General features: G+C 49.2%; 1 protein-coding gene across 1 annotated transcript in view; it reads left to right on the top strand.

Moving 5' to 3' along the window:
* The window catches only part of CIB4 (calcium and integrin binding family member 4), a 49,954-nt gene extending 23,342 nt beyond the window's left edge, over positions 1 to 26,612 (top strand). The window contains exons 4-7 of the mRNA XM_045549213.1: positions 14,224 to 14,365; positions 24,251 to 24,360; positions 25,095 to 25,183; positions 26,525 to 26,612. Coding sequence (XP_045405169.1) covers positions 14,224 to 14,365; positions 24,251 to 24,360; positions 25,095 to 25,183; positions 26,525 to 26,555 — 372 coding nt within the window. The 3' untranslated portion in view covers positions 26,556 to 26,612. The remainder of the gene's footprint in view (positions 1 to 14,223; positions 14,366 to 24,250; positions 24,361 to 25,094; positions 25,184 to 26,524) is intronic.
* Positions 26,613 to 27,263: the final 651 nt, after the last annotated feature.

Genomic DNA, 27,263 nt, shown 5'->3' with positions numbered 1-27,263 from the left:
TTGTCATGGAGCACTGTGCTTAATAGGACCCCCATTTCCTGACAGGCATCGCAGGAGAAGAACATCCATTAGCCCCTTGCTGGGTCTGGGAGCCAAAAGTCCAGCTCTGCCTGCGCCCAGCCCAGCCGTTGCCCCACAGAGAATGAAGCAAAAGAGAGATGTACAAGCTCTTGCCTCCAACCCCCTAGGAAGGAAAGTTGGTTTGCTTGCTTAGCAAATTATCTCTAGAGTGCACTTTCTTTTTTAACTTGCTTTTTATTTATTATCAAAATAGAATGTCAGCAATAAAATAAAATTTCTAAAAAGCAACTCCTTAGCACCCAGCCACCCCCACATAAGTTTTCATTTTCTATTTTCTTTTGCTATCCTTTCCCCTAGGCAAGCTTTATTTTATAACACTGTAGACATACATAGCTATAATTTTATTTTGTGCTTTTTTTCGTTAGGCATAATGCTTTTTCATGTTGCTGCATAGCCTGTGTAATTATCATTTAATGGTTGCATAATTGCATTGAGTACTGATTTACTAAACCATCCGTTCATTGCTGGACATTAACATTGTTTCCAGGGGGTTATTTATTTATTTGTTACTATAAATAATTTTGCAATAAACATCCTCATGTATTATTCTTTTCACTTTTTGAATTATTTTCTTAGTTTAGATATCCAGGTTCTCTGTGGAGGCTCTAGATAGATAGGACTGTCCATTTTGGGAATTTGAACTATGCAGCCATGAAAATGATAATTATGCCGAGTATGTAGCAACATGGAAAAACATTTATGCCTCATAGAGAAAATGCACAAAATAAAAAGTTTGGGCTTTTAAATATCCTTAACCCAGATCAACGATACAAGATAGAGCCCTGTGACACATCACTAGAGACCTCCGTCCAAGGTGACTTCGTTGCATAAAGGCTACTTTGCACCTGGTTTTTCAATAGGCAGCGGGGCATGTGTTGCCGTCCAGTCCATTTTCTCCATCCTCCCACGCGGCTATCGTGCAAGAGCCTCCTCAGACGCACTGTGCTGTCAGGGGCCACAGCGCTGCTGGCACCGCGGCCCGAGGCTGGGGCAGCTCTCCCAGCATCTCCTGCTGAGTGTGTGGTGGGCCCCAGCGCTAGGGCTCCTTCACCCGTACTGCTGTCCTGATGGTGCCGTCCTGGAGGGAAAGGTGCAGAGCTTCATGTCACTCCCGAGAACGATCATCAGCTCATCTGGCCGCCCCAGCACGTGCAGGGATTCATGGGACTCTTCTCCCCTTGGTCCTCCATGAGCAGGCACGTCCCTTGGCTCTCAGCCTGGGCCCGTTTGCTGGCCCAGGAGCCTGACACCTCCGTGTGCATTTTTTCCATTGTGACGCAGGGGCTTCCTGGAACGCACTCCACAGAAAGAGCTCAGGTTTGAGGGTCAGACAGACTTGGGATCAAATTCCTGCTTTTCCTCTGATTTGGTTAAGTTACTTAACCTCTCTGCTCCTTGGTTTTCTTAATCTATACAATGGATTTACTGATTTTACTGCGTGGGTTATTTTAAGGGATTAATAGGAAAATACATGTGAATGTGGTTGACACAGCACCTGATAGGTAGTAAATGTGTAACCAGTTTCCTTCCCTCCTTCCTGCCCCACCTTGGGCCCGAGGGAAGGTATGGGGATCAGGTGTGGTACCTAGAGGTTTGGGCCAACAGCAGGTGCTTAATAAATGCCTGGGCGATGATGAGTCTTGGCTGGCTGGGCCCTTAGCAGTCAAGGACAGCTTGCTGTTATTGGGACAATGTTCCCAGGATAAAGGGGAGAGAGAAGAATAGAAAGTTGGGGGTTTCAAAAATCCAATAATCCAAAATATCAGGGGCTGAAATAATAAAGGACCTTTGAGTTGCTTTGGTTTGGACTTTCTGGTGTTTAAAGAGTCACTAAGCACCGGAGAGAGAGGGGCAGCTGCTGGTGAGAGAGGGCTGCAGGGTGAGTCCATTTCCATTTATACTAGTTGATTCAAAGTGAGGAGCAAAATAGACCAATTTTTATGCTTTCAATGTGTTGATAAAAGAGAAATTGTTGTCTTGATGCAAAGATCTGTATCCTACAGAGTTCACAGGGAACGTGGTTCCCAGGGTGCCCTGGCGTAGGTGTCCCCAAACAGCTGCTAAGCAGCCCCAACAGCCTTGGAGGACCTCTGACAGCTTACAAACAGGAAGGCCGCTTGTAAACAGCAGGCCGGAACCAGGAGGGCGGTGGGGCCCGCGGGCCCTGTCGCCTGCAGCAAAACCCAGCCTGTTCCCCCCGTGAGAAGCAAAAGAGCTAACGTTCTCAGCAGTTTTCTAACCGTCTGGTGCCTGGTCTGGCCTTAGGTGGGTGACTTCATCACCTTAGTTACAGTCACTTGCTTTGCACTAACTGCCTGTAAACCACAGGTACAGATTGTGTTTTAAAGGGTTTTTATATTGGCTGTTCAGAACTTTCTATTTTCCACAGGAAAACCTATAAACTGTCATTAAAGTTCCCAGCCTGAGCCACAAGTGTTGACACGACTCATAGCACAGCAGCATTAAAACAGAGAAACAGCCCTGGCTCCACGGTCCCAGAGCCCCAGCACGCCTGGGGCTTTCCTGGTCCCCCCAGTCTGAGATGACTGTGAGCCGCCTTCGCTCCAGCCCTACAGCTGGTGAAAGTCCACGGCCCTCCCCACTCTGCTGTTCTGTTTAGGGGGTTATAGGGCAGAAGGGCTCCCATGTTTTCCTTTCATTCCTTCTGCCTCCATCTCCCTCGTCTGCTTCACTTCATATTCACCCAAACAAAGCTCTCAGCCTCTTTGCTGACATACAAAAAACTCCACTCATGTCAAGCACTGTATGAATTTCGGTTGGCACCACTGAAAGCTGCAGAGAGGGTAGGTGGGTCCCAGGGAGGGTCCCACCTGGGAGCATTAGCATCGATGCCTCCTCTCCCCACTCCGTCCTCCCCAGGAGCCCCCTCCTCCCTCTGCTGGAACCAGCTCCTCACCCCGCCCGGCCTCGGCAGAGCAGAGGGTCTTCTTTTTTTTTTTTAAGCCAGTCAAATTTAGCAGTAGGGGGTCGAATAAAAGCAGAGGGGTCTTGTCACTCACAGGACCCATGCTCCCCAGACACCAGCTGCCTCGGAGTGTCAGTAGCAATGTTTTTCTCGTTATCTTGGTGATTCCATAAAACAGCAAAGCTATAGAATTGAACTAGAGAGTCATTCATTTGGTGCTCTGGGAGAAGTGGTTTTCGTCAGCAAGGCTAAGGTGGTAAATGGAGACATTTCCTAAATAAATCTGGTAGAAATTGGAAGAGGGAGAGAAGAGGGAAACCAGTTAAAGGACACGTTTGTAGGAGAGAGAGTTTGTCACAGGTGGAATTGACCGTGAGCAATGAGAGAGAGCAAGGGAGGCAGAGGTGAGCAGAGGTGGCCCCATGGGGCAGTGCGTCACAGCCACCTCCGCAGGGCCTGGCTGCTGCCTGTCAGAGGGCGGCGGGGGCAGGGGCCCGGCGAGGTGTCCTCAAACCCAGTGTTTTCAGCTTGGCTGTTTGCTCTGGGGCTGTCTGTGCTCCACGTCACTTCTCCCCACAGCCCCCATCCCATCCCGCCCTTGCTGGGTGGCAGGTTCTGTCCTGGGGGGCATGGGGGCAGCCTGTGGGGTCAGCCCAAGAGCATCTGGTGTCATGTCTCTGCCACTTACTAGCCCCGTGAGTTTGACCAGGTCATTTAGTGTAGTCTAAGGACTGTCCACCTAAAAACCACCTGAGCAGCTTGTTAAGATGCAGACTCTGGGACCCTGCCCCAGAGGTGCTGACTCAGAAGTCTATGGTGGGATCGAAAGTCTGAAGTTTGGTTAAAGCTCCCTATGGGACTCAGACACAGCCAGTGTGTCAGCGTCTCTGTGACTCTCCAGCCTCAGCGGCAGAATGAGTGACGCACAGGTGGGCACACAGCATGCTAGCTCCTCCTCGCCCCCTTCTCACCAGAGCTGCCCCCCTTTGAGGCCCCTGGAGATTTCACAGGGGGACGACGCCCACAGCAGCCTGGTGAACCCCCGGACACGCGCTGGCCCAGGTAACAGCTTTGCTTGGGAGCTCGACACGTGCAGCTCCAGCAGTCCCAGGGGCGCCAGTGACACTGAAGGACAGGAGCAGAGGGTGGGGGTTACCCGTGGCAGCTAATGTTTATTGGGACCCTGCCTGTACCAGATGTTTTGCAAATATGATCTTATTCGATCCCCACAAAACCCCAGGAGCAAAGTTATGACTGCATATTTTACAGATGGGGTAATGGAGAGGCTCGGTGATCTACCCAAGGTCACACAGCTTGTTTTTGTTATTGTTGTTACCAGGAACTTGAATGTTGTTTAACGTGTTACAAGATATTATAGAGTTCATCTCAAGCTATTAAAAACGGTAATGTACAAATGGGAACAGGCACTTATTTATGATACAATTAAGTTCTGTTTCGCCGAGAATAGATGTTGATAAACAAGTGAGGAGACAGCTGGCTTTTTGGTTCTGTTTTTTCTTTTCTTCTTTTTCATTTTTGCTCTGAAAGATTACACTATTAAAATACTGAGATTGTATACACCTGGTCAAAAGCTGCAGGCTAGCAAAATCTTGTAGATGTCAAAGAAGAAGTGATTATACTAACTCCAGCCCAAGCCTCCCACAGCACAGCACCAGGCCCCTGAGCTCCACCTAGGAGAAGGTGCTAGAGCAGGTGGCTCTTCTGGAAGGTTCCTCAGGGCAGTGGCAGGTACCTGTTGGCCTGGAATCTGGGGAGAGACTGGTTTGGTGGGTCTGCGCCAGGCTCAGGCCACGTGGGCTCGTGGCTGTTTAATAATATTTAACATTTTTACTGCCTTTCTTCCCTATTTGTTCCATTAGCGATCTGTCTCCAGCTGCCGGCAGGACACATCCTCAGCCTGTCCATGCCAGCCCATCTGTCACTAAGAGACAGCTCCCATACGGGCCTCTCTGTTTTTAGACCTCGGGAAAGTTGAACATCTAAAGCACAGAGACTGTCCCTTTTTCACAAACAACTGGTGAGGAAGATGCCTCCGGGGACTGGCCAAGGGAGAGGGTGCGTTCACCTAATTGAATTTCTCACCTTCTCTTCTCCCCACTCTCAGCTCCCCTGAAATGGAAATTTCAGGGTTCAGTCAACCCAGCGAGGATCAGACAGGCTAATTTGAGCCTTTGAGGGGTTTCAGTGTCCAAGTTAAGCCCCATTGTTGCCCCGTTCCTACTTAACATTTTTATCCATGCTAGTGGATGGGCGACCTGGAAGGGGAGGCGAGTGTGAGGAAGGAGGGGGGATTCCTACCGCCTTCCCCATTTCCTGTTCCCCGGCTACAGCTTCTCCCTGGATCCCACCGCATGTCCCCCCCTTCTGATCTGCTCTCATCTCTGTGTTCTTCCCGGTTTCTCCTTCAGGGCCCTTTGTCTGCCCTACCTCCCAGCACACACTGGCCCGTCCTAGCTCTTGTCATTATATTTGCTTGTACCTGATTTAGACGATTTCCTTATGCTGTCTGTTTCTGAAGAGACTTCTGTAAGTGCCTGGGCTGAGCCTCCTGGAGGACAGAGGTGGCATCTCCACCATTTTGGGGGCCCCAGGACCTGGCGCAGTGCCTGGTGCACAGTAAGTCACCCTTATGCGTTTGCTACAAGGACTTAAAGTTCAGATTATGAGCTTTGTGTCTTCGTCCCCAGCTGAGGAAGCCACATCCTTCACCCCTACCCCCCAGCACTACCCCCGCCCAACCTCCAGGCTTGTTCTCTGAGCATCTGCCAGCTGGCAGGGGCATGAGACTCAGGGTAATGCCTCAAACCCTGCCTGCTCTGTGTGTGTAGGTAGGAATGTGATTTCAAGAAATTTTCTTGGGAAAAAATTAGTTAAATGCCCAATGAAGTCAAGAGTAGCACTGTAGAAAAAGCATTGAATTAGGAGTTGGAGTCCCAACCTTCATTTAGCAAGTAGCTTCCCTTCGTCGGACTTGAGTTTCCAACCTTTGTAAAATGGAGTGATAATATCTATCCTGCCACCTGCCTGCAAGGTAGTCACAGCCTAACCCGATGCCTTGCACACAGCAGGTGCTCACTTGTGTTGGGTTTATGAACCGACTGAATGACTTTGACTCAACACTGCCACCTCCTGGTAGAGCTATTCGAGTGCTGAAGGGCCACTCCTGGTTCAGACCTGGAACTAGGAATTCCTCCTGGGCAACGGGATGGAAGGAAGAGGATCCCTCCATGAAGGGGCATCCCACCTGTTTTCAGGTGAGCCCTGCAGCTCTATCCACTGTGGCTTCCAAGTCACTGCTCCTGATGACAAGCTCTTTCATTTCCTCGGGTGTAGCCACTTCCCGGAGTGCCAGTAGCCCAGGAGCATAGGGTTGGAATGGGCTCCACCACTCACCAGCTGATAGACCTTTTCCCCCAGTGACCCCCTCCCTCCAATGGGCGAAGGACCTTTTTTCATTTAAATAAACATTTAAGACCTTCTTGTTTGTTAGTATAAGTGTTTAATGCTGTTGATTTCCCTGTACACACTGCTTTCACAGAATATCACAAATTTTGATATGTTGTGTTTTCATTTTCATTTCCACACAATATGTAGCCTTTTGGGTTTGACTTCTTTAATTTAGCAAAATACATTGAAGAATCATCCACATCGTTGTATGAATCAATGGTTCTTTTTTTTCTTTAGACAAGGTCTTGCTCTGTTGCCCAGGCTAAAGTGCAGTGGTGTCATCATAGCTCGCTGCAGCCTCAAACTCCTGCCTCAGCCTCCTGAGTAGTTGGGACTACAGGCACGCACCATCATGCCCACACCACTCCTGGCTAATTTTTCTTGTTTTTTGTAGAGACGGGGTCTCACTATATTGCTCACGCTGGTCTCAAAACTCCTGGCCTCAAGCAATCCTCCCACCTCTGCCTCCCAGAGTGCTAGGATTACAAGAATGAGCCACCGTGCCCAGCCATGGTTTTTCCTTTTTATCACTGAGTAGTATTCCATTGTATGGATGTGCCATAGTTTGTTTATCCATTCACCTGTTGAAGTACATATTGATTGTTGTGTCCTGCCTTTCATTCTTTTAGTGATGTCTTTTGAACAACATAATTTTTAAATTTTAATATACTCCAATTTATGAAATTTTCCCCTACGGTTAGTGCTTTTGTATGTTGTTAAACAGTCTTTGCCCCAAGGTCATGAAGATATTTTTCTAATGTTTTTTTGTTAGTCCTACACATTAGATCTATAATTAATCTGTAATCAGTTTTTCTGTATGGAGTGAGGTAGGAATACTTATTTATTTATTTATTTGTTTATTTATTTATTTTTGAGACAGAGTCTCGCTTTGTTGCCCGGGCTACAGTGAGTGCTATGGCGTCAGCCTCACTCACAGCAACTTCAAACTCCTGGGCTCAAGTGATCCTCCTCCCTCAGCCTCCCAAGTAGCTGGGATTACAGGCACGAACCACCACACCTGTTTAATTTTTAGTTTCTATTTTTAGTTGACTGGATAATTTTTTTTTTTTTCTATTTTTAGTAGAGACGGGGTCTCGCTCTTGCTTAGGCCAGTCTCGAACTCCTGACCTCAAGCAATCTTCCCGCCTCGGCCTCTCAGAGTGCTAGGATTACAGGCATGAGCCACTACGCCTGGCCAGAATCTAGATTAATTTTTTTCCCCCATATGAATGTCCACTAAACTTAACACTACTTACTGAAAAGACCCTCTCTTCCCTGACTGCACTGCAATGTCATCTTTGTCATAAATCAGGTGGCCATATACATCAGGGTATGTTTCTGGAATCTCTTATGGCCATGAATCTGTTTGCCTATCCTTGCATCAACACCACACTGTATTAATTACTAGAGCTTAGCACAGATCTCGATGGTTAGTAGTACAAGTCCTTCAGCCTCGTTCTCTTCTTTAGGATTAACTTGGCTGTTCTTGACCCTTGCATTGCCACAAGTTTATAATCAGCTTGTCAATTTCCACAGAGGATCAGCTGGAAGTCTTAAACTAGAATGGTACCAACTCTAATTCAGAAAGAATCAACATTAATAGTATTGCACCTTCTAATCCATAACGATGGTATATCTGAGGGGACTTTTTAAAGGCACTAAAACAGAAAAGGTTTTGTTACACCTTCCTCCCCAGGGCACGGAGTTTGCTCACCCAACCTTGCACAACCACGAGGGGGCTTTCAGGCAGCATGTCCCTCGGAGTCTGCCCCAGGGAACCTGAGTTCTCTGCTTAAGACTGAGGAAGGGCTAACAGACACCTCCATCCACTCCTTTCCTTGACAAGTGCTTTACATTAGTTGAAAATGCTTAAAAATGTAAACATGAATCATATCATTTTAATAAGAGTTGGTAGCAGATAATGATGAACAAAAATAATGTATTATTTGAAAATAACAAACTCTAGAAATTAAGAAAATTAATTGGCAATGAGAAATTTTAAATGAAATAATATTTTTTGATCTTTTTTTAAAAAAATGAGATCTTAAAAATCAAAGTGCATCAATGACGTCATTATTGAGTCACTAGCATATTTTTGTGTGAATGTTTTCCAGCAACTGTAAAAAGCTCTTTTTGACTAGGCGCTAGTTGGAGAAATGGTGAGGAGATATTTTTAAGCTAAGTCCAAATATTTTTCCTCTGACTTTCATCTTCAAATCAAATCTCTTGTTCAATAACTTTAAGAAGATCTTTTTTTTTTTTTAAAAAAAAAAAGAGGTTTAGTATTTGGCAAGGACTGCAATCTTTTTATTGTCAACAAACTGTAGTTTCTATTTCCAAAAAAAAAACTCCCAGCATTTGGGGTTTATTTTCATCATCTTTCATAGATGGAGATTGCACTACTGAGTTACCTGTATAAATTTCTGTGCTGACATGTTTATCTTCCCCTTGTTCAGAACGACTTCAAACTAGGGTACATGTTATTCTTGAAATGGAAGCATTGCTTTGTCAACTGTCACTTCCTTCCTCCTCTGGGGGATTGAAGACTTCTAAATGAGCGTGAAATTTAATGCAGACTATAACTCTCTGGATAGGTCCCAAAATTGACTGGTTCAGATTTCAGATTGTTAAAGTTACAGCATCAAAAATCTGGAATCCAGTAACCTGGGCCTGTGATCACTGAGTCTTGCTCTCTTAGCTGCCCGTTCTCAGTTGTTCTTCTGTCTGCCCTGGGCTGAGCCGGCCAGGACCTGAGGACTCAGGCTGGGCTGGCATTTGGCACAGAGCAGAGAGCTCTGCATAGCACCATCGGGCCCCTTTGCCTGGATCTGTGGATGTGTTCACATCCCTGAGATGAAGGGTCAGCCTAGATCACAAATCTCCAGCCACGCTTCATTGTGCACTCCCAGCAATAGAAAAATCTGGATCATGCACCCATGATATGTGTATATTCATTCATAAACCATACATTTACTACTATACTAGTATGATGTAAATATGCAAAATAAAACATTTTAAAGGACAAGCTAAATATTACATAAAATATTTTAAAAACAGATTCCCCTTTATTATATATAACAAAAATTTCTTCCTTGCACTATTTTATTGTTTGCATAAAATTAAAAACAACATTGTAAGGGAAAGCAATGTGGTTGGATTTGCTTCATTATTCTTTATAATCTTGCTTTAAGATTGAGATTGAGCCATGCAGAGGTCTAGTACTAGATTAGTTTATTTTTAATAGCTGTCATAATTGATCCAAAGACAAGAAATGTATCATAGGCTGCATGAATTAAATCACGGTACTCATTTTCAACTCCATCCACCAATTAAAGGCTTTGGATAGAAGTTAAACTAGTAATTGTACGTCTTCCCTTATGCCAGGCAATGGCTCTTTCATGCTGAAAAGTGGAAAGTATCACATTTTTATATTTTTAACAAGTGGACTCAAAATCCACTGTCAGTCTTTATTTGGACAATTTTCAAACAGGTTAGAAAAATCTGTTTCTATATTTTCAGGTATGCAGATGCAAGCATTTTTATAGATGATACCACAGGATTTTAACAACAAAAATCCCATTTTCAAAATATTCTCTTCAAAGTATGAGATTCTTTAGGAAAGCAATAATGTTAAAATGGGTCACACTTATCTTGAAGAGTCAACTGAATTTGAGTTCTTTTTTTGGTGTATATCTGCTAGGTAGCAAACTGCCAATGGCCACTTGTCATTACAAAAAGGTCAGCAAATTTGGAACACTTGTCTTTTTGTGCAAGAAAAATGTAGAACTCATCTTTAAGTATGATGGCTCTTTTAAGAACTCTTCCAAGAGATGATCAGCAAATCTCCATGCAGTTCATAAGATTTTCATAGTCATTTTTCTTCTGATTACAAATCACTGTATAAGTTTTACTATATTTTAAACTTTAAAAAAAAAAAAGGACCGTTTCAATGCACCCTGCTGTGCATTGTATATTTCTGGATTGGCCTTCTTGACTGCGGTAGCCTGCAGGGAGTCAGTTCAAACGTGCTGCTGTTCCTGCGTCCTCACCCCAGAATCCTTTCAGCACGGAGCAGCCACTCCATCAACGAGTGCACTCGATTTTCCCCAGAAGTGGTGTTTTTATTAAAGAAGTAATTTACCGTTTAGTCCGTATCTTCTTTCCTTTATTGGCTCACACAAATGTGGTTCTTCTAGGAAAATTATGTTAGAAACATCTATACTTTTATATAACTATTTAGCAAAGTTTCTGCAGTGTGACATTTGTTCGAATGCTTATTTCTCTACATCCTCAGCGATATTTCCTCTGCATCTTCCAATGCGCTTGCCACGTTGTGTTGTATCTACCATTCTTGCTACCACACCGACTACCCTGTTTCCAGTCTCTCTAAGACAAGGGACGTGTGTGTGTCTGTGTGTGTATAGATAAGAGTCGTGTGACGTGGGTCTAAGGGTCAGTGTGTCGGTGTCCTGGCAACCACCTCCCTCCCACCACTTCCAGCAGGGCCAAGCAAGGGGGATGCCCCCAGGGAAAGGAAGAGTGGTGTTTCATTCCAGGCTGGATCCGTGGCGCAAGGTTGCTGACCTGCCTTGCACCTGTCTGAGCACAGGAGAAGAGAATGGTGCAGGAACTTCTTGTTCTGTCTGCCTGGATTCTCATGGTTTCCACCGTATGGAGAAGAATTCATACTTGGAGTAGGAGAGGTTTCAGCACAGATGTTTTCTTGTTGTTCACTTGCATTTGCATTGTAAGCATGAACGTCAATCGTGGTTTCCTTGCAGGAATCTTGTTAAGCTATGGATCCATTTGTAAGAGTTAATGTAGTTAAAATTTGGTAAGGTAATCTGTAAAGCCACCTAGCTAGGTACATGTGACTTGGAAGGCATCACAGCAGATAATCCGTACCAGCGTAATTTGAGGCAGTCATACTAAGCATTTCTGGGCGTGTTGGGGTGGAAGGATGGAGAAACCAGGCAGAGCAGGAGCTTCTTTGGAGGTTCTACCTGGGCAGCCTGGATTGTCCTGCCCCCTGGCCACTCCCGGAACATATATATGAGATATAGATAATTACACATAAAAATAATATATTAATATATAATTGTATATAACAAATATATAATTACATACAAGACAAGTACATATATTATTATATTAGTTATATATTAATATATGTTAATTATATATTATTATATGTTTACATAATGATCATATGTTACTATGTAATTGTAGTAAATAATTAATTTATAATTATAGTAATACTGATTATATTATTTATATATCAATACTAATAAAATATATTGATATATGTGACAGACTCTGTCACGTGGGGACCTTATTTCTAGGGCAGATTTCTGGAAGTGCCCGTTTGCTAAGGCTGCCATAGCAGTGAACAACAGCAACGTACCGTCTCATAATTCTGGAGAGAGAAGTCTGAGCTGGAGGCATGGGCAGGGCTGGTTACTTCCGAGAGCTGGGAGGGAGACTCTGCCCCAGGCCTCTCTCCTGGCTTCCGGAGGTTTTCTGGCAAGCTCTGTGTCCTGTGGCTTGCAGATGTGTCACCCTGACCTTTGCCTCCATCTTCACGTGGTGCTGTCCCTGAGTGTGTCTGTGTCCAAATTCCTCCTTTTTATAGGGACATCAGTCATGTCAGATCAGGGGCTCACCCTACTCCGTATGACCTCGACTTAACCCCTATCTAATTATATCTACGACGACGCTATTTCCAAACAAGGTCACATTCCGAGGTGCTGGGGGTTAGGACTTTAACATGGATTTTGGGTAAGGGGGAGACATAATTCACTCTGTAACATTAGGCCACATCCCAGGCCTTCTAGAACGAGGTCTCTGAGAGTGAGCGCTTAGAATTCTGTATGTGTGTGTGCGTACATAGTGTATTCCATGCACCGCAGTGTGGTGAACACAATCTTTTTGTAGCTTTTAAAAAAATTGTGGTAAGAACACTTAATGTGAAAGATACGCTCTTAATCAATTTTTCAGTGCACAATACAGTATTGTGGACAACAGGCACAATGCTGCATGGCAGATCATCTCTAGAATTCATGTTGTTAACAAGGACCCCAGGTGTGACTCATATGCTCACTAAAATTCAAGAACTACATGGCCACCTGGGGTGACACAGAATGTCCCCTCTCACACCTCAAATACACAGGGATACAAATAGAAGAAAACTATACATTTGAATATGTAGCTGAGTTCAAAAGAAATGAAAGAGAAATTTTCATGGGCCAAAAACGGAGAAATCAGAACCAGAGAGCTAAGCATTGGCTGACAGCAGGCGGCCCATAGGAGTAGACAGTGGTCCAGAGCCCTGGGGCTGCAGCAGGGGTTCCGATCCCCTTGACGGAGTTGTGTGCTTGAAGTCAAAGAGCTGGAGCTAACCCTTCTGCACAAAGCCTGGAGCCATGCAGAGATGTCTTGTCAGGGAAAAGGGGAGGAAACAGTCAACTGGAGAGGACATTTCCTCAACTAACTAGAAATTTGGAAGATTGAGGAACTCCTGGCCTCTCACCTCTGCCGTGTGAATTCACAGGATGAAGGAGCCTTCTTAGCTGAGGTGCCTGTGAGGACAGGGAACTTGGGCTGGGGTGAGGGATGCATCAGGTCGTTCTGGAACACTGAAGCAGAGCTGGGATCGCAGACGGCCTGCAGCCCTGGGACATGCAAGACTGGGCCCCTGACCAGCGGAGGGAAAGGACCCCTGGGAGGCAGGATGGGTTAGGGACACAGAAAGTGGGGGAGAAGGGCACCAAAGGTGAACTTGTCAAGCTTGTTCTGTGCGGTTCTCCCTTTAAGCCTCATAAGACCTGCCCACCACCCCTCCACCCTGAAGCACATCCAACTGCCGCTTCCTGGGGCCACAGGGGAAGTAGCAAGGCAGCCTTAGCGAGCCCGCCGGAGCTGGCAGGGAAGTGGCTGGGTGTCACAAGCCCAGGCCATGGGTGTCAGCAGAGAAGGGTCTTCATGTGCCATATGTGACACTGGCCAGGCTCAGTTTAGGGGACCCAGGGTGTCTAAAATCACATGACCCTTACTCGTTTTGGGACCTAATTTGAGAGATAGTTTGGTTTAAAAATGAAAATTGCTATGGCGATTATGACATCTATAGTAGTTAGGTAATAACTACGTACCATTTGCTGAGTGTTATTCCCTGGGCACTGTGCAACTGTAAACCTATCCTATTGAGTGCTCACAGCAATCCTACTGGGTAGATATAATTTTTATCCCACCCTGTCTTGGAGAAGAGAAATCTTAGGCGCTGGGGGATTATATGATTTGTCTACACTGAATTCATGAACTAGTAAACAGTGAAGGCCAGGACTCAAAAACCCAGTCCTGTCTGACGTCCCCATCAATATGTTGGCCATGGCTAACTCTGGGGAGTGGATTATAGATGGTTTTTATCCTATTCTTATCCTTTTTTGTGTTTGCCAAGTTTTCTCCATAAAATGGAGAAAAGTTAATAACCATAAAAAGAATAACACAACCAAAAATGAGCCTTTGGAATGTGTGTGCAAGAGGAGATGGTGGTGGGGAGGGTGAGGTCAGGCAGGGTCCCCTGTGGCCCCATCGTGCCCAGGGTCCTGGCTTTCGGAGCCAGCATCTGCTCCGATATTTAGGTTGTGGCTCTTCTCAAACCTGGGACCGGACACAGTGCTTGTGACAGAGGAGAGAGGCTCAGGGAGATGTGAACCGACCCTGAAAGACCTCTTCCCTTCCCTCACCCACAGGTCAACCCCTTCAGAGACCGCATCTGCAGAGTGTTCTCGCACAACGACGTGTTCTCCTTTGAGGACGTGCTGGGCATGGCCTCCGTGTTCAGCGAGCAGGCCTGCCCCAGCCTGAAGATCGAGTACGCCTTTCGCATCTACGGTGGGTGCCGTGGAGTGGGGGGGATGAGGTTGAGGGGGGAAGGGCCACAGAGGCAGCACCACATATGGAATCCATCAACATCAGTCGTCGATGGGAGGGTGCTAACTGGCGTTTGCCTGGGCATTTGTGGGTATGTGTCATGTTTTGCAGGTACCGAGGAATAGAAAAAACTGATTCAGAACTGTGGCTCCAGTGGATAGCTGCCCTCCTCTCCATGCCATCAGAGGCCAGTGGAGTCATGCGTGTTAATATTTGGTGGTAGAGTGTGGGCGTGCAAGCAGGGGGACTACATATGGGTATAAAGGAGCTATGCTTGTTTGGCAGAAAGAGGACGGAATGGGAAGTTAAGGAAACTTGAAACAAACTAGCTGAGCCACCAAACGGCTGAGCAATCTTGGACAAATCATTTCACTTTTCTGGGGCTCCATTTTTCTCATCTTTAAAATGAGGGGGTTGAGAGACATAATCTCTGAGTCCTTTGACATTTTTTGGTCTCTGAGTCTGTCTGGGGCAGTCCTTAGTCTCTGCTAAAGTTCTGGCCTTCACCGGGCAAATGTCCTCTTAGCACCACTGGGGTGCACAGAATGCTCAAATGGAATCAAAGGGAAAGAAAGAAAGACATCTTGAGAAGCCTTCAAACAGACCGTGTGTGAGGCTTTAGTACATCATGCTGACTCTTTAGCCCCAAAGGACTTGCACATGTAGACTTGCACCTTTTGGCATCTCACCTGCCTTCCTTTCCTGCTGGGTCCTCCCCCTCTCTCCACATGGTGGACGCCATCTTATTTCCGCCTCACCCAGGTGGACTTGGGTAGAATGGAGTAGATGAGTTTTAAGCCAGATGGGCCTATGAGGGCTCAGTTTTCTCATCTGTAAAAAGGACGTAGTAATACCATTTTGTCCTGTGTGTCCTCAGGTTGGGCAGCCAGTCAGTACACATGAAATCACAGATATCCCCTCCCGAGAATGGCTGAGGAAGCTCCTATCGTACTGTTGCTCCTGCCGATAGCAACTGCAGACTCTAAATGAAATATAAAATCAACTAGCTGATAACACTGGGAAGCTACCAAAGCAGATAGAGTCTAGAGAACTTTGACACTTGGAAGAAGAAAACCATACTGGATGGGTTCTGTCCTGCCACCTTTTTTTTTTCTTTTAAATCTTTTTAGCTTGAAGGTGGGCTTCAGTGAGTGGCTCATGCAGGCTGACGGAAACACTGAACTCTTTCTGACTTGAAGAGACAGAGAGTTTGAGGCACCCACAGCCCTCACAAAGTGAAGGAAGAGGCCATAAAAGAAGAAAGACAGGGAGTCCAAATTCTGTGCATAAACTATGCCCGAATCTTTCTGACCTCTAAACCACAAACACAAGGGCAGCCCAGCTAAGGACAAAAGCACTGAACTGAGGTTAGAGCTGCTGCCACGTCTTAACAAGGCCCATGAGTGACAGGGTTTCATTTTGAGTCCCACCAATTGGCTGATAAAACCAAAACTTCAGCATTCTTTGAAGGAATCCAGCGTCTCCACAACAAAACATTTATAATGTTCAAGAGGCTATCCAAAATTACTCAATGTATACGTTTTTCTAAAAAAAAAATTGATACGTTATCAAGAATGGAGACTGAGTGACATGACCCAGATGTTGGAATTAGCTAAGGATTTTTAAATAGCTATTATTACTGTATTAGTCAGGATTCTCCAGAGAAACAGAATAGGATGTGTGTGTGTGTTTATATACAGAGAGAGAGAGAGTTTTTTTTATAGGAATTGGCTCATGTGATTATGGAAGCGGAAAGTTCCATGACCTGCTGTCTGCAAGCTGAAGAACCAGGAAAGCTGTGGTGTAATTCAGTCTGAAGGCCTGAGAATCAACAGCACCAAGGTCTGAGGGCAGGAGAAGTTGGATGCCCCAGCTCAGAGATTACCAATTCACCCTTCTCCACCTTTTTGTTCACTGGGCCTTCAACAGATTAGACAATGCCCATCCTCACTGGCGAGGCTGATATTCCTTACTCAGTCTATTGATTCAGATGCTAATCTCTTCCAGAAACACCCCCACAGACACACCCAGAAATAATGTGTGACCAGCTATCTGGGCATCCTGTAGCTCAGTCAAGTTGACACATAACATAAACCATCACAATAACCATGCCCAATGATATGGGGGAAAAAGTACTCATTTCAAAAAGAAGGAAAATCTAGCAGAGAAATAGAAACTATAAGAAAGAATCAAATGGAAAATATAGAACTGAAAAATAAAGTATCTGAAATAAAAATTCACTGGATGGGCTTAACAGGAGAATTGAGATAACAGAAGAAAGAGTTGGAAAACTTGAAGATAGACGAATAGAAATAATCTAATCTGAAGAACAGAGAGAAAAAAGAGCCTCAATGATATGTAGGACAACAGAAAGGTCTAACATATATTTGGTTGGAGTCTCAAAAGGAGAGGAGAGAATGAATGGGACAGAAAACTTATTTTAAGACATAATGGCCCCAAATGTCCTAAACTTGATATGACACAAATTTACACAAGCTCCAAGCAGGATAAGTACAAATGCAATTACATCAACAAATTCTGGTGGCTTTGTAGACCCCACCTGTCCACAGCAGTCTTCCTCCTTCCTTACCCCAAGTATTTCTGGGAGTCCCCAGTACATCCAAGGAGTTTGAGCCCACTAGCTGCCACTCCTCTCTGCCAGGCTCCTGCCACAGGTGGCAGCTGTGCTGGCTCAAGCCCCTGGCAGTGCTCTTCTGGCTGAGGCAGCTCCTCTGGGGAGATGCTGGCCCAGACTCCATGCTCATGTCAGCCAAGAGTCTGCAGGTTGCAAGTCCCAGAAACTTACCTACATAAAAGCATCTGATGAGGAACAGCAGTATATTCATTTTCTATTGCTGTGTAATAAATTATCACAAACTTAGAGGCTGCAGATGACACACATTTATAACCTCAGAGCCTCCGCGGGCTAGGAGTCCAGGCATGGCTTAGTTGGGTCTTCCTGTTAGGGTTTCACAGAGCTACGATCAAGGTTCTGGCCAGGCTGCCTTTGCCTCTGGAGAGTGCTTGACTGGGGAAGAATCTACCCACAAGCTCACTTGGGTTGCTGGCAGAATTCATTTCCTCATGTCGACAGAGCTTAGGTTCTGCCTTCTTGCTGGGTCTCAGCTAGAGGCTGCCCTCAGCCCCTTGCCACAAGGGCCTCCCAATATGGCCACTTGCTTCCTCAGGGACAGCCAGGGAGAGAGTCTCTTAAGTCACCCTGTTGACAAGAGTCTTATATGACAACGTGATCATGGAAGTGACACTCCATCACTTTGGCAAATTCTATAGGTTGGAAGGAAGTCCCAATTCCCACCCACGCTAAAGGGGGTGGGGATTATACAAAAGCATGAACCCCAAGAGATGTGGATAGTGGGAGTGGGGCACTAGAGTGCATCCACCACAAGCAGCATGGAGCCCACAGAGGAAGGGAGGCCTCCTGAGGGCCTAGTGCAGCTGGAAAGGGTCAAGAAAAGAGGCAGCTACTTCCTGCTTTTCATGGCACCTCTCTCATCTCTACTTCTCCCTCTGAACCCTCTCCTTCTGCACATCTGACTTCTATGCCTCTGTGCCCATGGGCCAAAGACAACTGCCCAGCCCCCCACATGGCCTGCAGGTTTCACTAGGACCAGCCACAAGCACTTCCATCTCTCCCTTCCATTTTCTCAGGAGACACTGATGGCCCATCCGAGCCAATGATCTAGCTGCCCCTGGGCTGGGTGACCAGCCTTCTCTGTCAACTACAGCTGAAAAAGAAGCAGAGCCGCAGAAACAAGCATGGCTCCAGGGGCCTGCCACTTGGGGGGTGGGGACACATCTCAGTGATGGGAGAGTGTAGGCTGGGCACATGTCCCAAAAGATGTCTGCTTCAGCTGTCTTCCATGGTTTCCTGAGCTAAACAAACAAAAACACCCAAGCCCTTCAGGAGCTAGGAGAGCAGCAGGTTCTCTTTGGACTTCAAGGCACAGTAGCTAAATCGTGTTCAGCCCTGAGGTTGGGAGAACACCTGTGGTCCCGAGGGGTCAGACTGAGAGCCTTGGGGCAGGTCAAGGACCAGACACCGCAATGTCTTTGTGTCTCCCTCCACCTGCTCTCTCCAGGCCCCCTCAAGCATACAGTCTCCTTCCTCCTAGAGCCCAAGCACAAAAACAAAACGCTCAAAGCCTTCATGCAAATCGCCTGTGCAAATAGATGCCCAGGGACTCATAAACTCCCAGCCTGCATCAGACAGACTCAGACAAATCCAAATTCTCTTTGGTCTCCGAAGATTTGTTACCTGACAGAGCTGTCGGCGGGCTTAGAGGTGGGACGTGTGAATCCCGAGGCTGGTGCCTGGCAGATGGCAGCTGTGTACTAAGTCAAGATGGGCGTGGTCTGCAGCAAAGGGAGAAGAAGAGGAATTAAAAAAAGGGAGAGGAGACAGAGCAGGAAAAAAGAAGACAGTCGTGGTGACGGTCATGGCGGTGACTCTCAGCAAAAGTCCAAAGATCTAACTCAACGTTCTGACCCCTTGTTACTGCAAGTGTAGCCCACGGACCAGCAGTGTCTCCACGGCCAGGAAGCTTATTGTTATAGCAACGCAGAAGCTCAGGCCCTGCCCCACACTCACTGAATCAGATTCCTCTGCACCTTGGAGTTTAAGAAGCACTGCTCTAACCCACTGGCTCTTGAGCTCAGCAGCACTTTGGACCCACCTGGGAGCTTTTTAAAGGAAACAGACGCTTGGGCCCCAGCTCCAAAGACTTGATGTAATGTAGGTCCCGGTTGTTGGGCTTTTTCAAAGCTCCCCGGGCGATTCTAACGTGCGGCAGAGTTTGAGAGCTATTGCACCAGCCTCCTACATCAGTGAGGATTGCATGCAGTTATGTGGAACGGTATCCACGGGGAAGGAAAGGAAAAGAAAGGAAGGTCTGGACTCAGGCAGTCCAGAGCTGAGGCGGTAACTCCAGGCAGTAACCAGGGGCCCAGGCTCCTTCAAGCCTCCTGACCTGCTAACGGTAGGGGACCATTGTCCTCATGGTCACAAAATGTTTCTGTGCCCACAGGCATCTCATCTTCATTCTAGGAAGGGAAAAGGGGGACAGGAGAAGGGATAAGGACAAAGCGTACATCCAACATCCACAGGCACAGAGTCCACTCTCCTTTCACAAGCTCTCTTGGAAGCTCCACCTAGCAGTTTATACTTAGTTGGCCAGAAGTATGTCACATGGTCACGCATAGCTGCAAGGGACACTGAAATGCTGTGTGTTTTAAGCCGGACATGGTGTCATTCTGAAAAAGGGCTTCAGTCCTGTTAGTAAGAAAGACAGGGAGAGTGACTATTGGTCAAGAGTCCGGAAGGGCTGGACACATCTCCCTGGTAGTTACGTGCCGGGCTTCAGTTTCTGCTTTGAGTGACACCCTAGCCTCCAACTGCTGGATCCCTGCTCTCTGCACTGCAGGTGGAGTTTTCTGGTCAGAGACCACCCTCCCCGCCGTGCTTGCTCCCGTCAGCACAGCCCCCACCACATCTGAGTTACCCCAGGCACGTGCCAGAGTGTCAGCGGCAGGTCCTCCCACACCTGCCCTGGACCTGACCGGCCACAAGGGGTGGTGGCTGGGGACAGGCCAGGAAGGAAACCTCATTTCTCCTGGGAATAGCAATGGAAGCTTATTCCCCCTTACTCAACCAAATGGTTGATTTTTGTGACAGTACTGTGTCAACTGCAAGGAGTAAGAACAACAGAGACATCGGGATGACGATGGTAAGAGTCTTCTGGGGGGACCTGAAGGCTGAGCCCCAACTTCACCAGCTCTCCAAGGCCCCCTACCCCATTGTTGGGAAACAGCAGGAGGAAGGCTCCAGCCCCTCCTGAGTGGTCCGAGGCTGCGGGTCCTGAGGCTGCCGAGGCCACGTGGGCTGGCCAGCGCCCCCACTCCCAGCCCCCGGCCCTCCCCCAGGCTGTTCTGACCTTGCACCCCCAAAGGAGGGGAACTGTCCGGGACTGCATTTTACTGTAGCAAATTGTTCTGCTTCCAGATGGCTTGGGACCAAAGCCATGTCATTTGCCGCAGTCTCTGCATACGGGAGTTGGGCCAGCAGGATGCCTGGGGACACTGCAGGGTGTCCAGGAGATGCTGTAGGCGTCTCACCAGCAGTGCGGTGACTCTGCGGCTGTCCACTGCCTGCAGACCCCACTGTCGGTCCCTCCGCCCCATTCACCTGCTCTGAGCCCTTTCCCATGGTGGGCGACAGCAGACCTGGGCAGGGGGACCTTCAACACACGTCTTGGGCCTTGGTCTCCGGCCCTGGGGCTGATAAACATTCAGCCAGGAGAGAGGCACTGCTGACAGAGTGAGGGGGGCACTTGTACCTTCCACACCCACATCCTGCCTCGGGGAACAGAGACAAGTCTCGGCTCTACCACTGAAGGACCCTGTGACATCAGCAAACCCTGGGCCTCAGTTTCCCTAGGAGCCCAATATAGCTCCAGCTTCCATTCTTAAAGGTGGGCTACACAGTCTCCATGGTTTGCATTTTCAGTATTTAGCAATCACCAAGTGGTGTAGAATTGAGCCTCTACTATATCTGATAAGTATCTTCTATATTAAGTATCTTCTATATTCTAAATCCCATTCCAAGTGACGTTCATGTGTTTTCCTATTTAATCTTCACAGAAACTCTGTGGAGGTACTGCTATTACTCCCATTTTACAGATTAGGAAACTGAGGCTCAGATTATGAATTAGGATTAAATTTGGTAGCCAATGACAGGAAACCCCAAGTAACAGTGGCTTAAGCAAGGTAGCCCCCAAGGTGGCTGAAAGCTATGTATCTATTCCTCTAACACGAAGAAGTCTGGAGGTAGTTGCGCACAGTGATTCTAAAGCTCTCAGCTTCAGGGACCCAGGTTCCTCCTCTTTTGTCACTTTATCCTCCATTCCCAAGGTCACCTCATTGTCCAAGAGGACTTAACCTTCTCTTTAAAGACAGTCCCAGAAGGTTCCTGCACCCCTTCTGCTTATATCTCATTGGCCAGAACTTAGTCACAGGTCCATATCTAGCAGCAAGGGAGGCTGGGAAGTGTAGTGTTTGTTTTCGATGATCCTCTGCCTGCTAAAAGTTGGCATTTTGTTGCAATAAAGGCAGTTGTGGGTCGTTAAGAACATAGACTGCCCATTGAGTCAGACAGCCTGGGTTCAGTCCTGTTTCAATGTGTGACCTTGAGTAGTTCATTCTTTCATTTATTCAGCAACTATTCACTGGACATCTACTCTGTCCCAGGCACTGTTCTAGCAGCTGGGGATACAGCAGTGAACAAAAAGACAAAAATGTGTGCCCTTGTGGAATTTATATCCTGGTGGAGGGAAATAAACAAGCTAATAAGGAAAACTGTTAGGGAGTATTTGGTGCTGGGAGAACGCAGCAGGGAAGGGGCAGGAAGTGCAGTTTTACACTGGCGTTGGGTGGTGCCCAGGGGTCTCTAGGTGAGCGTCCTCCAGGGAGGAGGGACCTCCATGCAAAGGCCCCAAGGCAGGGGTGCACCTGGCTTGGTGGCAGACTAGCAAGGAGGCAGAACGAGGGCAGGCAGACTCGGGGACAGGACCTGGGCTCTGCTCTGGGTGAGGTGGGGGCTGTGAGAAGTGGATGATGAGGGAGGAAAGAAGGATGATAATCCAATCCCCGGCTGCTGAGTTGAGAATACCTGAAGGGGCAGAGAGGGAGCAGGGAACTGAGCAGGAGGCTGCCGGGACAAGCAGAGAGAGGTGATCGGGTGGAGGCAGGGCAGTGGGAGTGATCAGAGTCCCGTGCACTGTCTTTTGATGGAGAGCTGGGAGGATTTGCTGGCATGCCACCTGTGGGGTATGAAGGAGAGTCAAGGGTGACTGCATGTCAGCCTGAGCAACTGGAGGGTGGAGCTGCCCATTTACTGAGAAGAGGACAGTGGTGAGTGAAGCAGGCTTGGGGGCAGGGGCCGGGGAGGGAGCAGGGGGTCTGGATTTGGACGTGCGGAATCCGAGGACCTGTTGGACTCTGGGCAGAGAGCGCAGGAAGGCAGGCGGAACGAAAGCCTGGATCCAGGGAGGAGCCCGAGCCAGAGATATGAATTTGGGATGTGCCAGCATTTGGATGGTATTGAAAGGCAAGAAGTAGAAATGAGACTAAGGAGGTAAGTATGGTTATTCAATCTCTGCATGCCTCAGTTTCTCCATCTGTGTTATGAGGATTAAATGTAGCGAAATATAAAGCACTTAGACCAGTGCCTGGCAATGTTTGTGGTGGTGGTTACTAGAATTTGGCAAAGCTACTGCATTACTACCTGGCCAGCAAGTGGCTCAGGGGACAGTGTTGGGTGCTCCAGGGGAGGCAGCTGAGAATGCTGTACATCGCCTCACCCTGGCATTCAAGGCTCTTCACAGCTCGGCCCACCTTCCAGACATAACCCCCAGCTCCTCTCCCTCCCACACCCCTTTCCCAATCCTCTGCCCCCCTTGGAGTGGACAGATCACACCTGATGAACACCCCAATGTGGTTTCTTCTCTGTCTCTGTCCCTGGTGACCTGGCACCCTCTCCAACTGCCATCTCTGTGGGCCCACGCCCTTCAGAGGACTGTTGAGAAGGGCCATGGTGGCACTGAGGGGACGAAGGAAGCCCTCCAAAGTGGTTTTGTGGGAAACAGGGTCACGTGGACCCCGGCTGTCCAGTGTTCGGGGGGCTTAGGTGGTGACCATACTTTCTTGCCCACAGTAGAGGACCCAAGGTCGGACAAGGGTCAGGGTACTCCCCAGTTGGCAGGACAGTGGGTGGAAAACGAGTGTTGTCCCGGAGATCAGGACTCCTGGGCTGTGGCCACAGGTCGAAGAGTCAGCAGCCTGCACACACAGGCGTCAGCAGGACACACAGCAGTCTGAGAAGCTGCAGTGCCACCCGCTGCCACCCAGCCCAGTGTCCCTGTGGTTCCAGTGGCATCGTGGGCTATTTGGGGGTGTGTGAAGATGTGTGGAGCCCCCCATGGTCTGGAGGCTCCCTGCCCCCCACTTCCTCACCCTTCTTCCGATGGCTATGGCTCACCTGGGGTTTCTGGTCTCCACATCAAAAAGGAGGCTGCATGGGGGTACAGGAAGTATTGCCTCTTGTCCCCCGACCCTTTGGGGGCACAGCCAGAGTCCTTGCGGCCAGCGCCCCTGTGGACAGGTGGACCACTGTCCCCGCTTCACTGCAGAGCTGAGGTCGTCGGGTCCCACAGCTACGGCACCAGCACAGGAGCAGGGACTGGCCCCCGGGGCTCTGGCTCCCAATCCCAGCCGCCTTGCTCCTCCGCACTGCCCGGCTCCCAGCCCCCAGGGGTGTCCCGGCTTCCGAGAGTCTCAAAGTGGAAGTTTCCACAGCACAGCAGGTGACATGGGGCTTGGAGGTTGGCCCGGCCGGGCTTGAATCCCTGCCTTTCACTCCTTGGCAGTGCGGACAGGCCATATAGCCCCTCTGCGTCTCAGTTTCCTTTTTGGTAAAATAAGACTAATAAAAGGTTGACTGTGAAGATTCAATGATCTAAAACAGGTAAAGATCTCAGGACAGGCCCAGGCATGCAGTGGGTGCTCACTCAGTGCCTATCGTGGTTATTATTTAGCACACGTTTGTCTGCAGCCTGCCCTGCTGCTGCAGTGCCCACGCCTTAGGCCTGCCCAGGTCTCCCTGAGTCCCAGGTTCTAGACCCACCTGGGACGACTGGGCTCTGCGGGGCCTCCCAGAAGCTGACGGGCGTCTGTGGAGTCCTGGCTCTTGCCACGGCCCTCCGAGAGTCCTCAAGGTCACTTCCTGTTCAGCCCCCAACTCCCTCTCACCCAGGCCCTGCCTCCTCTCTGCAGATTTTAACGAGAATGGCTTCATCGACGAGGAGGACCTGCAGAGGATCGCCCTGCGCCTGCTCAACACTGATGACGTGTCTGAGGACCTGCTGATGGACCTCATGAAACACGTGTGTACCCGGGGCAAGGGGGTCGGTTGTCACCCAAAGCCCCGGGATGTCAGGCACCCTCTGGAAGAGACCCCGGGCCAAGCCTGAGGCAGGTGGCATCTCATCCTGTGGTGCACATGTTCCCTGGGGGCTGCCTGGGGTCAGGCAGCTCGAGGTGCCCTGAGGAATGGGCACACATCCAGAGGCAACTGCCCCTCAATTTTCTATCCCTCCTCCAAGACCCTTCTAGGGTCCCAAGAACAGTGTGCCCGACCCACCCACTCCAAGGGGCCTCCTACCAACATGGCGGTCACCACAGGTGGATGAGCCAACAGCAATGGGGCAACAGATGGACACGTCACATGTCCACCCACTTTGCCCAGTGCAACACAATGCCCGGGTGTCCTAGGGTGACAAGACGTGAGAGCAGCCCTGCAAACCCAAGACAGGGCTACAGGGCGTGCATCTTTGTTCTCAAACCATGACAACAGTCAAGCATCCTGGTCTGTGCGGGAACTAGGAGGAAGACAAAAGCATGAGCACTGTTGTCACTTCTGCCTCCCTGCCCTTGTCACCTGGCCCTTGCAGTGCAGAGCCCCTGCCTGCGCTGAGAACCTGCTTCCCGAGGGTCAGGGGGCCTGGTCCTGGCATCTGGCAGCCACCTGGCTTGTGGCCTCTCTCCCCCCCTCCTCCCGTGTCCTCATCTCACTGCCTGACACCAGGTTCCACTCAGTCCCTTCCGTGCCCCGGACCAGGTCCTGAGTGAGTCGGATCTGGACAATGACAACATGCTGTCCTTCTCAGAGTTTGAACACGCGATGGCCAAGTCTCCAGATTTCATGAAGTAAGGAGTTCTGGAGGGGGAGGGGCTGCCCAGAACAGTGGGGGGCAGGAAGGGTCCCCCAGTCTCCCCTCGGCTGAGGGGGCATCTCAGTCCTTTCAAGGAGGTTGTGAGTTTCCAGGGCACTTGGCCAATTTTTCTAGAATCAGCAAAACTGGGGCTTCTGAGAAATACTACGGGGTAGTAAAAGGCAGAGGGGAGGACTGGATTCCAGGCTTTGCAATGACATGAGGGGTCCGGCCTCAGGAGCATGCCCCGTGACAGTGAGCACAGCTGCATGCCCCGCCTGGCCACTGCTGGTCCTGCTCCCCTCCCCCACCGCCACATTGGTCCCTTGGAGTTGGGGGTTTGTGCGGGGCTGTGAAGGTGCTGGTGGTGGAGCTCGTGGAACAGAAGAAACGTGATGAGAGAAGCACCCAGTTCTACATCCTGGAGCAGGAAGGGGCCCTAATGGTCCACTCCAGTGCCCTTGAGATGATCGGCCATCTCCACATCGCCCCAGCCTATAGAACAGTCTGTTCTGGATCCTTCCAGTTACGGGAGACGCACTCCCCAGGAGGCAGCCCCTGTCCTGGCCTTCGTCACCTGTGCTGGCCTCTGTGGACATGTTGGCTACTCCTCAGTCCCATGCTGCCCCCGGGCCTCATGGTCTAGGTGATGGCAGGGACGTGTGCCTACAGGAGATGTTTTAGCAAACAAACCCCAACAGAACGCAGAGCTAGACCTCAGTGACCACCAGGCCAGGGCCCGAGACAGCTCAGTCCCTCTCGTGCCAGCGTCCCTGCCTCCCCTCTCGGCCTCCCACGCTCAGCTTACCCCGCACGCCGGCAGTCCCCAAACACACCTCCCTGCAGTAGGCAGGTTTCTATCTCCTTGGGTTTGAATGACGTTCAGTGACTTCTCAGTGATGTCCCTCAGCTCTGACTGCACATTCCCGGAGAGAGAATCCGCCTGGCCATAGTCAGAGGTCCCGCCCTCTTCCAGCCACCTGGGTGAGCGAGGCCTCCACACCAGCACGCTTGCCAGGGGGCTGGGGCTTGGCTGCACCCTCCTTAGGGACCCCAACCAGAGGACCTTCCTCTTCTCCCATGACAACCCAGCACGTAATGGAAGCTGGAATCCTGTGTGCCCCAAGTTTCTCTCTGAATCGTTCCCCGCTTTCCGCTGACTGCAGCACAGCAAGGTGCCGAGACCCTTTGCATTCTGGTGATGCTAAAAGGAGCTTTTGAGAAAGGGACATGAGACTTGGGCTGAGGAGGGCACCTCTCAGACTGCTGTCAGCCCCAGAGTCAGAGGGCCCCTGAGAACTCCAGGCTCAGCGGCTCACAGAATTCTTTCCCCCAGCTCCTTTCGGATCCACTTCTGGGGCTGCTGACGAGGGGCCAGCACAGCGAGCACCAGATCCAGCAGCCTCGAGGAACGCCCTGGGAACCCACCCCCTGCAGGCACTGGGGGTTCTGCTTTGAAGTATGACTTTGTCCCAGGCCCTCCCTCACCTCTTAAATATTGTTTATTAAATAAAACACAAGAAAAGCCTTGGCCCATTAGTGCATCACTGTATAAACGCAGGATCATATACAAGTACTTTGCATTAAGACCTGCTCATTCCGGGGCTTACGTTTGCAGTGATGCCAGCCAAGCTGGGATGGCAGTCCTTCTGAGGGCAGGGTTCACAGCTCAGCCTAGGTCATAGCAGAGGACCAGGCCAAATGGGATGAAGTTCTCTAGGAAAATACATATCCCTCCCTCTGTCCCCGGAACCCCCGCCCCGCATCCCGCAGGCAGATCCGCACAGGCTGTGCACAGAGCAGTCATCCCAGCCGGGGCCTGGCTCCCCAGTCCTCTCCCAAGGGAGAAGACATCTCAGCCCCAGTGGCACCCCAGGCCCTTGAGATGGGACAGCGTGTGACCAGCGATCAGGGTTTATTTGCTTTGCTATTCGGCCACGCTCCGGAATGAATCTGGCCACCACAGAGACCCTTCAGGGCCCAGCTAATCGGGATTTTAAGGCACAGAGGCAGCCCCTCATGGAGAGCCGTCGGATGCCCGCCTGATGGGCACATGGTCTCTCCTATCCACGCTG

The sequence above is a fragment of the Lemur catta genome, chromosome 4, assembly GCF_020740605.2.
Source record: "Lemur catta isolate mLemCat1 chromosome 4, mLemCat1.pri, whole genome shotgun sequence".
NCBI classification, from domain to species: domain Eukaryota; kingdom Metazoa; phylum Chordata; class Mammalia; order Primates; family Lemuridae; genus Lemur; species Lemur catta.
This window is presented reverse-complemented; position numbering and strand designations above follow the sequence as displayed.